Source organism: Drosophila suzukii, chromosome 2R (genome assembly GCF_043229965.1).
Source record: "Drosophila suzukii chromosome 2R, CBGP_Dsuzu_IsoJpt1.0, whole genome shotgun sequence".
NCBI classification, from domain to species: domain Eukaryota; kingdom Metazoa; phylum Arthropoda; class Insecta; order Diptera; family Drosophilidae; genus Drosophila; species Drosophila suzukii.
This window is the reverse complement of record NC_092081.1, coordinates 6,862,403-6,877,024: the sequence shown is the minus strand read 5'-3', so window position 1 is coordinate 6,877,024 and position 14,622 is coordinate 6,862,403. Positions and strand designations below refer to the sequence as shown.

At 47.6% G+C, this 14,622-nt stretch overlaps 3 protein-coding genes across 7 annotated transcripts; 2 read left to right on the top strand and 1 right to left on the bottom strand.

Moving 5' to 3' along the window:
- Nucleotides 1-108: 108 nt before the first annotated feature.
- On the top strand, nucleotides 109-8,424 carry didum (dilute class unconventional myosin). 5 transcript variants are annotated; one of them, XM_017085451.4, is made up of 18 exons: nucleotides 112-482; nucleotides 858-1,671; nucleotides 1,739-1,977; nucleotides 2,048-2,536; nucleotides 2,592-2,685; nucleotides 2,753-2,979; nucleotides 3,127-3,150; nucleotides 3,405-3,518; nucleotides 3,581-4,467; nucleotides 4,523-5,049; nucleotides 5,111-5,243; nucleotides 5,412-5,509; nucleotides 5,601-5,781; nucleotides 5,839-6,351; nucleotides 6,419-6,550; nucleotides 6,614-7,142; nucleotides 7,201-7,425; nucleotides 7,485-8,424. In XM_017085451.4, exons 1-18 carry the CDS (start codon nucleotides 453-455, stop codon nucleotides 7,626-7,628), a joined length of 5,400 nt encoding a protein of 1,799 aa, XP_016940940.3. In that variant the 5' UTR covers nucleotides 112-452; the 3' UTR covers nucleotides 7,629-8,424. The 5 variants fall into 5 exon arrangements, with proteins under 5 accessions (XP_065719807.2, XP_016940943.3, XP_016940940.3 ...); XM_065863734.2 differs by having other exon boundaries at nucleotides 3,106-3,150; XM_017085452.4 differs by lacking the exon at nucleotides 3,127-3,150.
- mEFTu2 (mitochondrial translation elongation factor Tu 2) lies at nucleotides 8,176-9,994 on the bottom strand. The gene is made up of 3 exons (XM_017084947.4): nucleotides 9,501-9,994; nucleotides 8,672-9,437; nucleotides 8,176-8,613 (listed from the first exon to the last, which is right to left on the bottom strand). Exons 1-3 carry the CDS (start codon nucleotides 9,903-9,905, stop codon nucleotides 8,414-8,416), a joined length of 1,371 nt encoding a protein of 456 aa, XP_016940436.3. The 5' UTR covers nucleotides 9,906-9,994; the 3' UTR covers nucleotides 8,176-8,413.
- A 946-nt stretch (nucleotides 9,995-10,940) lies between these two features.
- LOC108017716 (papilin) lies at nucleotides 10,941-14,600 on the top strand. Its single transcript, XM_017084826.4, has 7 exons — nucleotides 10,941-11,094; nucleotides 11,157-11,355; nucleotides 11,417-13,441; nucleotides 13,493-13,676; nucleotides 13,963-14,121; nucleotides 14,196-14,312; nucleotides 14,370-14,600. Exons 1-7 carry the CDS (start codon nucleotides 11,072-11,074, stop codon nucleotides 14,516-14,518), a joined length of 2,856 nt encoding a protein of 951 aa, XP_016940315.4. The 5' UTR covers nucleotides 10,941-11,071; the 3' UTR covers nucleotides 14,519-14,600.
- Nucleotides 14,601-14,622: the final 22 nt, after the last annotated feature.

Below are 14,622 nucleotides of genomic sequence, written 5' to 3'. Positions count from 1 at the left end.
CATTTTGTGTATTACAATCTCCCGCCATAAAAATTAACCCACTTTTTAAACCTGGCCCAAACTGCAGGCCCTTTGGCAACCCTGCCCTTTTGGCAACAACAAAACATCAGTTAGTCGGTCGGTGACAGAGACGGAAGTTTGTTTGTTTATCTCACATTTTGATTTGTGATCCTGAAATTATCAATGTTTTCGTAAAATTCATATAACTAATTTTAAGCACATTTGGATTGCAAATTTTAAGTAAACCCCACAAAAAGTCAACGAAAATGGTCATCTAAGAACGGCTGCCAGGGCCTGGAAAAAAGAGCAACCAAAACAGAAAAGGGAATCAAGCTAACGGGATTTATGAGCCCAACTCACACTCACGCGGAGTAGGAAGAAGGAGAGAAGAGGACGGAGTAGGAAGAGCAAGCGGAGGAGTAGGAGTGGGAGTAGAAGGAGCAAGTGGAACCATGTCGAGCGAGGAGATGCTATATGCGCAGGTATTACACAGTATATATTGATGCCCCACAAGTGCATCGTGGCAGATTGCGGCGGTGTCGGTGTCGTCTGCAAATGGTGCCAATATAAAATTGCACCCATAACGAGATTTTGTGAGTGTGTTCGTGAGTGTGGCCCGTTCTCCAGGTATTGGCCCTGATTTGTTCCCATGACAGGTGATTAGCCATTGATGACTGCATCGCAGCCCCCCGAAAAATGTTTGGCTATGAATCACAGGGCAGCTGTCTTATCGGCACGGGAACGGGCTGTGCGATAAGCTTGGTTGATAAGACACCGTATTGGGTGACGTCTCTGGCGGGGGATTGGGGTTAAGTGCAGGTCACGACACCTACTAATCGTCCATATCTCTTTCGCAGGGCGCCAAGATCTGGGTGCCGCATGCGGAGCAGGTGTGGGAGAGTGCCACCTTGGAGGAGAGCTACCGCAAGGGCGCCGGCTTCCTGAAGATCTGCACCGAGTCCGGGAGCCTCAAGGAGGTCAAGCTAAAGGCCGATGGCAGCGACCTGCCCCCCTTGCGCAATCCGGCCATTCTGGTGGGACAGAACGACCTCACCACTCTGTCCTACCTGCATGAGCCGGGGGTGTTGCACAATCTGCGTGTCCGCTTTTGCGAGCGCCAGATTATCTACACCTACTGCGGCATCATTCTGGTGGCCATCAATCCGTACGCGGAGATGCCCCTCTACGGACCGAGCATCATCCGGGCCTACCGGGGTCATGCCATGGGCGATCTGGAGCCCCACATCTTTGCCCTAGCGGAGGAGGCGTACACGAAACTGGAGCGCGAAAACTGCAACCTGAGCATCATCGTCAGCGGGGAGTCGGGAGCGGGCAAGACGGTGTCCGCCAAATACGCCATGAGGTACTTCGCCGCCGTCGGAGGTTCTGAGTCCGAGACGCAGGTCGAGCGCAAGGTGCTGGCATCTTCGCCGATCATGGAGGCCTTTGGCAATGCCAAGACGACCCGCAACGACAATAGCTCCCGCTTCGGCAAGTTCACCAAGCTGTTGTTCCGGAACCAGATGGGCGTTATGTACCTCCAGGGGGCCACCATGCACACCTACCTGCTGGAGAAGTCCCGGGTGGTGTACCAAGCGCAGGGAGAGCGGAACTACCACATATTCTACCAGCTGTGCGCGGCGCGGTCCAAGTACCCGGAATTGGTGCTGGGTAACCCTAAAACTGCTCCCTTAATTCAGTCCAGTAATATATAGCTAACATATTTCCCTTATTGCAGATCACCAGGACAAGTTCGAGTTCCTCAACATGGGTGGAGCACTGGAAATAGAACGAGTCTCGGATGCAGATCAGTTCAATGAAACCGTGCAGGCCATGACCGTTTTGGGCTTCTCCATTCAGCAGATAGCCGATATCGTTAAGATCCTGGCAGGCATACTCCACTTGGGCAATATTAAAGTGTCCAAAAAGTTTAACGAAGGCAGCGAGGAAGAGGACTCTGATTCCTGCGATATATTCGTAAGCTAAACCTTTCGAACACCGATTATCGTTCTATTTATACGATGTATTAATGAAAATCCATCCATAGCATAACGACATCCACCTGCAGATCACCGGCGATCTGCTGCGGGTGAGCGCCGAGGATCTGCGCCGGTGGCTTTTGATGCGTAAGATAGAGTCGGTCAATGAATATGTGCTGATACCGAATAGCATTGAGGCGGCGCAGGCGGCGCGAGACGCCCTGGCCAAGCACATCTATGCGAAACTTTTCCAGTACATTGTCGGTGTGCTGAACAAGAGCCTCAACAACGGTAGCAAGCAGTGCAGCTTCATTGGCGTCCTCGATATCTACGGCTTCGAAACGTTCGAGGTGAACTCGTTCGAACAGTTTTGCATAAACTATGCGAATGAAAAGCTGCAGCAGCAGTTCAACCAGCATGTCTTTAAGCTGGAGCAGGAGGAGTATCTCAAGGAGGGCATCACCTGGACGATGATTGACTTCTACGACAATCAGCCGTGCATTGATCTAATTGAATCTCGACTGGGAGTGCTGGACCTCCTCGATGAGGAGTGTAGAGTAGGAGTTGATGGTATTTATTATAAAAACTGTATCTAATTGTGTGAATCTTTAGATGCCCAAGGGTTCGGACGAAAGTTGGGCTGGCAAGCTCATCGGAAAATGCAGTAAATTTCCGCATTTCGAGAAGCCACGCTTTGGCACCACAAGTGAGTGAATCTTTGATATTTTACCATATTAAATATATATCAAAATTTATATTTCATTTTCCTTCAGGCTTCTTTATCAAACATTTCTCGGACACGGTCGAATATGACGTGAACGGATTCTTGGAAAAGAATCGTGACACTGTCTCCAAGGAGCTGACCCAAGTGCTGAGCGAGTCCAACATGTCCCTGGTCAAGCAGGTGATGACCCTCGAGGAAGTAGATACCTTGAGCGTAGATACCGCCAAATCGTCAACTTTGGGTGGTCGTGTCGTGATCAGTGCTGGCCGCAAACAGGTTTGTGATTACCCGATGGCGCGATGGAGCTTCTGAATTAAACTGCTTTGTATACCTTGTCCATTTGTAATCGTTGTCTTATTGCTATTTGTATTTTCCATACGCTTGTCGTTCGCTCACCGCCAACTCCCTCGGAATGCCCAACAGCAAGGGAACGACACACGACGAAGAGTTAGTTACCAACTTATTTGAACTTACCTCAAATGACTAACCCGAAGAAGTTAACCACATACATTTAATTTTATTAATCCTTTAAGAAGTTCTTCATAATTCGATTTTAAATTTGCATTAAAATAACGGTATTATTATAAAAATTCCAAATATAATTTCATCTATAATTAATCCATTCATTTTAAATCTAACATTTGTCTGTTTGTCCATTCCCACAAGTCGCACTACTAATTTATATTTTTTCCCATTAAAAGGTGGTACCATCCAAGCAGCATAGGAAAACTGTAGGATCGCAGTTCCAGGAGAGTCTGGCCTCGCTGATATCCACGTTACATGCTACAACACCGCACTATGTGCGCTGCATTAAGGTAAGGATTAAAATGTGGTATACAAATTAAAAGTATCCTTAAAATATGATTTTTTCGCGCAGCCCAACGATGACAAGATTGCCTTTAAATGGGAAACGGCCAAGATCATCCAGCAGCTGAGGGCCTGCGGTGTGCTGGAAACGGTGCGCATCTCCGCTGCGGGATTCCCCTCGAGGTGGCTTTATCCTGACTTCTATATGCGCTACCAGCTGCTGGTCTACCGATCCAAGCTCGACAAGAACGACATGAAGCAGTCATGCCAAAACATCGTGATGAAGTGGATCCAGGACGAGGATAAGTACCGCTTTGGCAACACACAGATCTTCTTCCGCGCCGGTCAAGTTGCCTTCCTTGAACAAGTGCGGGCAAATCTGCGCAAGAAGTACATCACCATTGTGCAGTCGGTGGTGCGGCGATTCATCTACCGACGCCGGTTCCTGCGTCTCCAAATGGTGATCAATGGCATCCAGAGGCATGCACGCGGCTTTCTCGCACGCCAGCGCGTCCAGAAAATGCGGGAGGCTCGCGCGGGCTTGATCCTGTCGAAGTACGCTCGAGGTTGGTTGTGCCGTCGTCGTTATTTGCGCCTGCGCCATTCAATTTCCGGCATACAGACCTACGCTCGCGGCATGATGGCCCGTAGCAAGTTCCATGCGATGCGGGATCACTACCGGGCGGTTCAGATCCAGCGTTTCGTTCGTGGTGCCCTGGCGCGGCGAGCTTACCAAAAGCGGCGGCGCAACATCATCATTTGCCAGGCGGCAATTCGCAGGTTTTTGGCCCGCCGTAAGTTCAAACGCATGAAGGCCGAGGCCAAGACTATCAAGCACATAGAGAACAAGTACATGGGTCTGGAAAACAAGATTATATCCATGCAGCAGCGCATCGATGAGCTGAACCGCGACAACAGTAACTTGAAGCACAAGACCAGCGAGATCAGCGTATTGAAGTCTGTATTAAAAGCACAAAATGTTATTCTCCTTATTTCATCTTTTATTTTGCAGAATGAAGCTTGAGCTGAAGAAGACCCTGGAAGGTGAATTCAAGAATGTGAAGGCCGCCTGCCAGGACAAGGACCGGCTGATCGAAGCACTCAACAAGCAGTTGGAGGCGGAACGGGATGAGAAGATGCAGCTGCTCGAGGAGAACGGCCATGCGCAAGAGGAGTGGCTCAGCCAGAAGCAGACGTGGCGCCTAGAGAACGAGGAGCTGCGCCGCCAGATTGACGAGATTATTGAGATGGCAAAGAACGCAGAGGTCAGCCAACGCAACCAGGAGGACAGGTTGCTGGCCGAGATTGACAACAGGGAGCTGAACGAGGCGTACCAGCGAGCCATTAAGGACAAGGAGGTGATCGAGAACGAGAACTACACGCTGAAGGAGGAGCTCAGTCGACTCACAGCCGGCAATTTCAGCCTGCACGGGCGCAAGGCTAGTAACGCTTCCAGCCAGAACGAGGACGATGTGGGTTACGCCTCGGCCAAGAATACTCTGGATATCAATAGGCCGCCGGATCTGCTAAGCAAGAATTGTGAGACCACTATTTAAGAACTAGGTGTGGAGTGGATAATATCTTATACATTTTCTTTAAGATTCGTACGACTCGACAAGCATGGTGGTGAAGTTAAGAGCCATTCTCGAGGAGGAGAAGCAGAAGCACAAGAACCTTCAGGAGCAGTACATCAAGCTGGCCAGCCGCCACAAGCCCACCGAGGATTCGTTCCGGTAAGTATTTAGGTCCTACCCCAACAGAATACTGAGCCTGCGTATACACGAGATCCTACCCGAGATCGGTGTGGCTTCCATACACTACTACCCCAACTAAAACTTGAACAAAACTCCATTTGTCTACATCCATGTATTACTGCCGCACACTGACCACCACTCACATAGCGTCTCCGAGCTTGAGGTAGAGAACGAGAAACTGCGCAGCGAGTACGATCAGCTGCGAACCAGCATTAAGCACGGTGTTGAGATCAACGAGCTCAATGGTAACCGCCCGCGCACGCCGTGCGACCCTCGGAGTTGTCCTACTGACCCTCGTCCCTTTCTCCCCACTCCTCCCACTCTTTGCCATTTCAGCCCAGCATGCTGCGTTGCAGGAAGAGGTCCGTAGGCGCCGCGAGGAGTGCATCCAGTTGAAGGCGGTCCTGCTGCAGCAGAGCCAGTCCATGAGATCCCTCGAACCGGAGAGTCTTCAGTTGCGGGGCAACGATGTCAACGAGGTGATGGAGGCATTCCAATCCCAGAAATTCATCAATCGGTGGGTGATACTCCAAGGAGTTTATGCAAAACTAAAACTTTTTTTCCCCATCCTCAGTCAACTGGAATCCGAGCTCAAGGCCATCACTGAGGAGCACAACAGCAAGCTCATTGAGATGACTCAGGAGATCGAAAGGTTAAACATAGAGAAGGACGAGCTGCAGAAGGTTATCTTCGAGAGCCTCGATGAGTTCGAGGACGCCAATGTCGACACACTGAAACAGAACGATCGCTACCTGCGCCGTGAACTGCAGAAGGCTGTGGCCGAGTTCCTCCTCGTGCAGGAGGAACTCAAGCTGGCGCATGCCAAGCTGAAGGCCTATCGCCAGGATGGCGGACAGTTGGAGCACAAGCTGGAGGAGGAGATGAGCCGTAACAAGCCCAACGGCACCACCACCGACGTGGGCGCAAATGTGACCAAGCAAAAGTCTCAAAATCCGCAGGGTCTCATGAAGTTCCACAGCAGCGATCTGGACAAGATCCTGCAGCGCCTGCTGAGCGCCTTGACTCCACGCACAGTGGTCGGTCTCTTACCTGGTTTCCCAGCCTATCTCATCTTTATGTGTATTCGGTGGGCTATTAATTTAACAATACTAATAATGTTAATCCTTATTAATTTGACATCTTTTCCTTACCAGTTACACCGATCTGACCAATGCCGACGATGATGTGCGCGAGCTGCTAAGCAAGTTCGTGATTCAGATCAAGAAAATGCACCGCACGCCACATCCCATTGAGAACCGTGTTATTTGGCTCGTCAACTCCATAACGTAAGTCTTCCAAAATTCTGCGAACCAAAAAACAAATTACAAAACTCCCTTTTTCCCATTTAGACTGCTGAATCTATTAAAGCAATACGGCGATGTGGAGGAGTACGTTAAGTTCAATACTGAGAAGCAGAATCAACAGCAGCTGAAGAACTTTAATCTGTTTGAGTACCGTCGTGTGATTCTTGATCTAATAGTGAATCTGTACCAGGCGCTGATCATGCAGATTCAGGGTCTGTTGGACCCAAAAATAGTGCCAGCGATACTCAACAACGATGAGATACAGCGAGGACGGCAGGCGCACGGGATGCGCAGTCGGGCCCCGTCTATTGGAGCATCCTCGTCGCCGGAGCACGGAGGTGGTCCGGCCTGGAAGCAACTGATCGGGCAGCTGGAGCATTTCTATAAGCAGTTCCAGCACTTTGGCTTGGACAACTGCTATGCCGAGCAGATATTCCATCAATTACTTTACTTTGTGTGCGCTGTGGCTCTTAATTGCCTGATGCTGAGGGGTGACATTTGCATGTGGGAGACGGGCATGATAATCCGCTATAACATCGGCTGCATCGAGGATTGGGTGCGCAGCAAGAAGATGGTAAGTCAAGCTCTCTTAACAACAATGTTTCTAGAATAACATGTTTCGGATTTTTCAGTCGAACGATGTGCTGGCACCGTTGGCGCCTCTGAATCAGGTATCCCAGCTGCTGCAGTCCCGGAAAAGCGAGCAGGATGTTCAGACCATCTGCGATCTGTGTACTTCGCTGAGCACGGCACAGGTTCTTAAGGTGATGAAGTCCTATAAGCTGGATGACTACGAGAGTGAAATAACGAACGTGTTTTTGGAAAAACTGACCAAGGAACTGAATGCCCGACAAATGGTATGTTTAAGAGACATTTTGAATTTAAGTTCCCCTAACTCGGCGATTTTATCTTACAGCAAAAGAGCAATAGCGACGAATTTACCATCGACCAGAAGTTCATTCAACCCTTCAAGGTGGTCTTCAGGTACAGCGACATCAAGCTGGAGGATATTGATCTGCCGTCACATCTTAACCTGGATGAGTTTCTCACAAAGATATGAGCGTTGTGGGATAGCCCAATGTCGGTCGAAAACGTTGCCATTTATGATGACATGACACACCGCTTTCTTTTTGTGTATTATATGAGTATAACGATTGTAGAAATTAGTAATGTTCTTATATTTAGAAAATCTATTAGATAATGAAACGATGCTTAGAGCAGTTTTGCCGAAATCCGTGTAGTTCCTGTTTAGTTTAAATTATCCCCCTGTTTGCATTCCTTTTGTATCCATTTTGAGTCTCCGACGGCACCCGTCCCAAGTTGCCAAGTTTAGTTTTTTGTTGTACGAACTATTTGTAGCAAAAGCAATGGAAGGTTAAGAACCAACCTTTAAATGTGAAACGCAATAAGAGCCGGGAGTTAGACTCCGACCATAAAAAGAGCATTCCTTGCCTGAACCTTGTACCTTAGAACATAAATAAATAAATATATATATATATATACATACAATGAATGTACTTAACCAGGCCGATTTGTTGCCTTAAAGAAAAGCTTGTAACACCGAAACTACAGATGATAGACTAAGACTCATAGAGAACACCGAAGCATTGCTGTTGAATTCCATCTATTTATGTATTCTCATTTTCTGTGTAGCTTGTAACTTGTTATTTGTGTTTCTCGGCCATGTCAGAAGACTATTAAACAGATTAGCAAACCTAAAATACGTTGGCATTTGTTTGAAACATTCTAAGCAATTTACCTAAACACATAAATATATATTAACAATACAAGTACGCATGTATAAGGATCAGCATTATGAATTTTTACAAATATAATTGCGAGTCGTTAACAATCCACCAGCACTTTTGATAACTTGTTCTTGGGCAGGTCAAGGGAGGGCAGGCGTTGCGTGACCATTCCGGTGGCCACCGTGGCTCCGTTTTCCCGAATCGTGAAAGCTTGGCCCGGCGTCATGACCATTTTCCGCAGCAGGGTGACCCGCACTTGGCCATGCTCCCCGGGCATCAGCATTGCTTCACTTGGAACTAAAATTAAATTCATATATTTGAGTATTTTATCTTGACATATCGTATGGCATCTTACCTATGTCAATACGTGCCGGAACATTCCACGTCTGGCTGAAGAGCTGTTGAATGTATTTGGAGAGCATGGGCTTGACGCGTCCGCCCTCGGCACGCGATAGCAGGTACATGGAGCCCTCAAAGTGGTTGGAAATATCCTCGGAGCCCGTCGCACACAGCAGCATCCCCCGCTCCACGGCGGATATCTTGATGCCTCGCAGCAGGGCGCCCACATTCTCGCCCGCCTGCGCCTGGGGCACGCTCTTCCGGAAAATCTGGATGTCGCTGATGCTCGTCTTCAGGTTCTGATTGAAGCCCAGCAAATCGGCATCCGCATTCCGGGGAATGGTACCTCTTTTAATGGTGCCCACGACCACGGTTCCTCTTCCGGGGACCGTAAAAGCATTGTCAATAGGCAGGATGAATGGTGAGGCGATATCGCGTTGAGGCGTTGGTATGTAGGAATCGCAGTGCTCCAATAGCTTCTCAATGGACGGAACGCCAAATTCTGACATGTCCTCACGAAGAGCCAGCAAGGCAGAACCACAAATTACGGGGCTATTAACGCCATCAAAACCAAAATCGCTCAACATCTCTCGCATCTCGATTTCAACCAGTTCCAGCACCTCTTGGTCCACCAAATCGGCCTTGTTTATGAACACTATTATGCGCTGTATGCCCACTTGTTTGGCTAGCAACAGGTGCTCGCGCGTCTGCGGCATCTGGCCATCGGTGGCAGCCACCACCAGGATTGCTCCATCCATTTGGGAGGCGCCCGAGATCATGTTCTGCGGTTCTCAAGAGAGGCGTTAGATAAGTTGATTAAAAATATGTGCTTCAAGACTCCTCACCTTTATGTAGTCCGCATGACCCGGGCAGTCCGTGTGGGCGTAGGTGCGCTCTGTGGTGGCATAGCCAATGTGGCAGGCATTTATGGTTATGCCGCGCGCCTTTTCCTCGGGCGCTCGATCAATCTGGTCGTAGGAAAGGTACTCCGCCAGCCCCTTCTGGGACTGGATCCTGGTGATGGCGGCGGTCAGGGTGGTTTTGCCGTGGTCCACGTGCCCAATGGTGCCCACATTGCAGTGCGGCAACTCGCGCAGTCCGGTTGCCGGATTTTTAACCGCACTGGTGGCCAGTAGACGAGCCGCCCTCCAGCGGTTTGGCTTGGCCCCGGCGCCGATCAGTGCCTGGTTGATCCGGTGCAGGAACCCTGCGTCACATTGACGCCACAACTTTGGCAGCAGTCCACTCATCGCTCCCGTGAAGATCCGCAATCCGGCTGCAGGGCAGAGCACGTAACAACCAAAACAAGAACAGCTGCTTCGCCAGTGTTAAAAAGCACCAAAATTTTTAGAATGTTGATAAGCCGGGAGAATTGGAATTTTATTTGACTTTTAAAAAAATCAATCAATCGAAAATTGTACGTACCCCAAATGCTCGTGGTACAATATTAATCCCCCAATTTAACAGTTCAGAAATACCGTAAACAAATGATAGTTTTTTATATTATGTTATATTTATTTTCCGTACTGAAATATTCCCAATTTTAGTTTATAAATAAAATAAATTATCCATTTTAACATTACAAAAACAGATCAAATGCTTTCAATTTTATAGTCTTATTCTCCAATTAAGACGAATGTGCTTTAAAGTTTGTTTTTCTGGAAGGTGCGATTTTTAAGTAGAATGGTACATTTATTTCGATATAAGAAATGGAGATTGAAACGATTTTGACTCACTTTTAAGATCGAGAAAACGGTTTTGAGAGTGATTTTTTGTAGAGTGCAAAGGCTTGCCGAAAAAAAAATAAAATTCTTTTTATCGACACCGCTGTTTGACATCGAAGAAGTCAAAAAATTTCAGTATTCTGATTTATTTACGGTTTGTCTCAGATCTATGTATATAGTAGCATTGAACTATATGATTTAGTTATAAGATAAACCATCTCACCTCCTTTAAGTTCTTTATCTAAGACACTGGACCCTATTTCCCGAACTTAATGGTGAAATGCGAGATAGGTTACCGAGAAAAATGTTTTGAGATTAAATTAATGAGAGTTTAGAAACACGAAAGAAATCTCAGACAACTAAATAAAAATAAGCTTATACTTTTGCGGAGACCTACTTAATACGTGATTTATATATAAAAAATCTTATCTCTCTCGAATTAAAATTAAAAGTAACCAAAAATGCTAGGCTATAGTTTATCACCTCCTGCATTGTTTTTGCTGGTTTTATAACATTTCCAGTGAATTTCTTGCTGCTAATAAGACTACACAAATTTGGGGATCTTCGCAGTTGTTGTCGGGCTTTCAAAATCAATAGGTGCTTTTTTCCATTGGAACATAATTTTAAACAGCACTGAAACTTAAAATTGTCTGTTAATTCAGGTGTAAGTTAGAGCAAAATATATCCTCCAAATGGATTTATCCGGACGCTTTTGGTAAGTTTTTTAAAGCATTTAACAATTATGGGTTCTTTTATTGTTATTAATTATTTGATCAGCTTCACTGCCATAGTGGCACTTATTGTGCTGACAGGCATACGTGATTCCTATGAGGACCGGGTACTTCAAAATTTTGATCAACTTGGTCCACTGCAGAGTATAACAAATATAACAGACATGGATTCGCCACAGTATTTTCAGTTGGATGGTAGAAGGTACCCAGAGGATCTTGATTGGCTTCTCTCTGAGTGGAGCAAGGTGGGTATCTGCCACTCAATAGCCCCCATATATATAATATATACTTGTTATCATCTTGCAGTGCGAAGCATGCGATCAGGAAACCGAGACCCGGACGGCGATTTGCGCTGATAAGGACGGAAAGGTGTATCCGCACGAGCTCTGTCAGTTGGCAGTCCCAGAACTCTCCCGTCCTTGCAGCTCGCTGAAGGTCCAGACCAAGTGGTTTTCCTCTGGTTGGAGCACTTGCTCCGCTACCTGTGGAAAGGGTATTCAAACCCGCCTCGTAATCTGCGAACAGTTCACTAGCCAGACGATGACTCCACAAGAGGACTACATGTGCGACCCGGCATCGAAACCCACATACCAGCAGGAATGCTTGGGTGAATGCTCCTATCTGGACAAGAAGGATAGCCCTACCGAAGGATCTCCTGAATGGAGTAAGAATATGTGTGAGCTGAATTCCGAAACGGGTAATTGCTCCAACTATGTGATCAACTACTACTATCACGCCGAGACTCAGACGTGTGCCCCATTTTACTACGGCGGTTGCGGTGGCAATGGAAACCGCTTCGCCACTGTGGAGTCCTGTTTGATGCATTGCAACCCCAATGTCTTAAACACTTCCCGACCCAACCTGGCACTCCCTACTCCATCTTTGGACCTGTGTGAGCAGCCTGCCGCTGCAGGGGAATGCAGTGAATGGGTACTGAAATGGAGCTACAATTCCACAGAGGGTCGCTGTAAGCAATTCTACTATGGAGGATGCGGAGGCAATGATAATCGCTTTGAATCCGAGGAGGAATGCTCGTCCCGCTGCGAGCAAGGAGCTGTGGAGGAGCAACAGGAACAGGAACCGCTGCCGGAAAGTAGTACCAACTACTTCGTCACCACCGTCACCAATCTAGAAGTTCCTACTCCAACTCCAGATGTATTTCCAGGTGTGGACCTGTGTGAACAGCCTACTGATGCAGGTGAATGCGCGGAATGGGACCTAAAGTGGAGCTTCAATGCCACAGAGGGTCGCTGCCAGCAGTTCTACTATGGCGGATGCGGGGGCAATGATAACCGCTTTGCATCCGAGGAGGAGTGCTCATCCCGCTGCGAACAGGGAGCTGTGGAGGAGCTACCGAAACATGAACCGCTACCGGCAATTAATCCCAACTCGTCGGACACCTCCAGTCTCAAACCAAAACCCCCTACTTCAACTCCAGCTGTGGACCAGTGTGAACAGCCTGCCGATGCAGGGGAATGCGGGAAATGGAGCCTGAAGTGGAACTACAATTCTACAGAGGGTCGCTGCAAGCAGTTCTACTATGGCGGATGTGGGGGCAATGACAACCGCTTTGGATCCGAAGAGGAATGCTCAACCCGCTGCGCACAAAGATCCGTGGAGGAGCAACAGCAACAGGAACCGCTGCCGGAAAGTAGTCCCAACTACTTCGTCACCACCGTCACCAATCTAGAAGTTTCTACTCCAACTCCAGAAGTATCTCCAGCTGTAGACCTGTGTGAACAGCCTGCTGATGCAGGTGAGTGCGCGGAATGGGGCCTGAAATGGCACTACAATTCTACAGAGGGTAGCTGCAAACAGTTCTACTATGGTGGATGCGGGGGCAATGACAACCGCTTTGGATCCGAAGAGGAATGCTCAACCCGCTGCGCACAAAGAGTCGTGGAGGAGCATCAGGAACAGCTGCCCGAAAATAGGCCCTACTCCTCCGACACCTCCAAGTGCTTCCTGGCATCCGAGCCGGGCAACTGCTTCGAGGACAAGATCCGCTGGTACTACAACAGCCAACTGGGACTCTGCGACGAGTTCGTCTACACGGGCTGTGGCGGCAATGCCAACAACTACGCCAGCGAGGAGGAGTGCCAAAACGAATGCCATGATGCCCAGACCGCCTGTGGACTGCCACCTGTCCAAGGACGATGTAGTGACCTCTCCAGGCGCTGGTTCTTCGATGAGCGCAGCGGCGGATGCCACGAGTTTGAGTACACCGGATGCCGCGGTAATCGCAACAACTTCCAGTCGGAGATCGAGTGCCTTGGCTCCTGCCGGAGTCAAAAAGAAGTGGAACTTGCTGAGTTACCGCCTCCAGCACCGGTAAGAAAGATATATTTTTATACAGCACATTTCTTAAACATCTTTCTGCAGATCTATTCCCAGTGTAATGCGCCTCTGGAGTCGGGCGGATGCGACGATCACATTAGTGCCTGGTTCTACGACAAGAAATTCAAGGTCTGCACGATGTTCACCTACAGCGGCTGCGGCGGAAACGGAAACCGCTTTGAGACGCGCGAAAAGTGTGAGAAACAATGCAGGAATGTTCCCGAATTGGGTAAGTGTATTATCTAGAGTTTAACAGAAATCTTCCCGGGTTTTGGGAATCAAAAAGCCGCTCGTTGTAAAAAAATCTTAATTTTTTTTAAGCGTTTCGGAGTAATTATGATCCGGTTGTAGAAAAGGCTAGTAAAGTTATTAGTTTCTAGAGTTTCTATTACCAAAACATTCTATACAAGTCCACTATTCCACTACCTCATTTACTTATAGAGATTAATAGTATCAAGTTAATTTTTAAGAGGGAAATGGAGAAAATAACTTTAGATCCTTGGTCTGATTCACAGTTGATGTCCAAGCCGTATTGAAGTTGGACTGGAAGAATAGCTACACAAGCGGATCTACCATTTCCATGACCTGCTCCGTACAAGGCTATCCAAAACCCAATGTGACCTGGACCAAGGACGACGTGGCTCTTTACCACAGTGAGCGGGCTCAAATTAATTGTAAGTGGTGATATTTAACATTTTGAGTTGGTATTTTACAAAAATAATATTGCACCTTCCTTTCTCTTCAACAGCCGAGCCAAATAGTCTGGTACTGAGATCTGTGACCCCTGACGATTCGGGAAACTACATCTGCACAGCCAATAATGGGTTTACTCAGGCTAGTGACGAAGCTAATGTTTTTATTCCCTGTAAGTAATATCTTCTTCACTTGGGATTGATTACTAAATGACTTAATATTTTTGCAGCTGATGTACAGGTGCCTCTGGGTTGTACGGATATCCCATTTTTTTCCAACTGCCATATGGTCGTCCAGAACTTCCACTGTAACAACCCATACTTCAAAAATTCCTGCTGCCGATCTTGTACGTTGGCGGGCCAAATTGCGCAACGGTAGACTGTTACAGTTACTTTAAAAGCATTTAAAGCGAATTATGATTTACATACTCCTTACTAAATAAATCATAACAGCCTTTCAATTTTTTATCTGAGCTTACCATT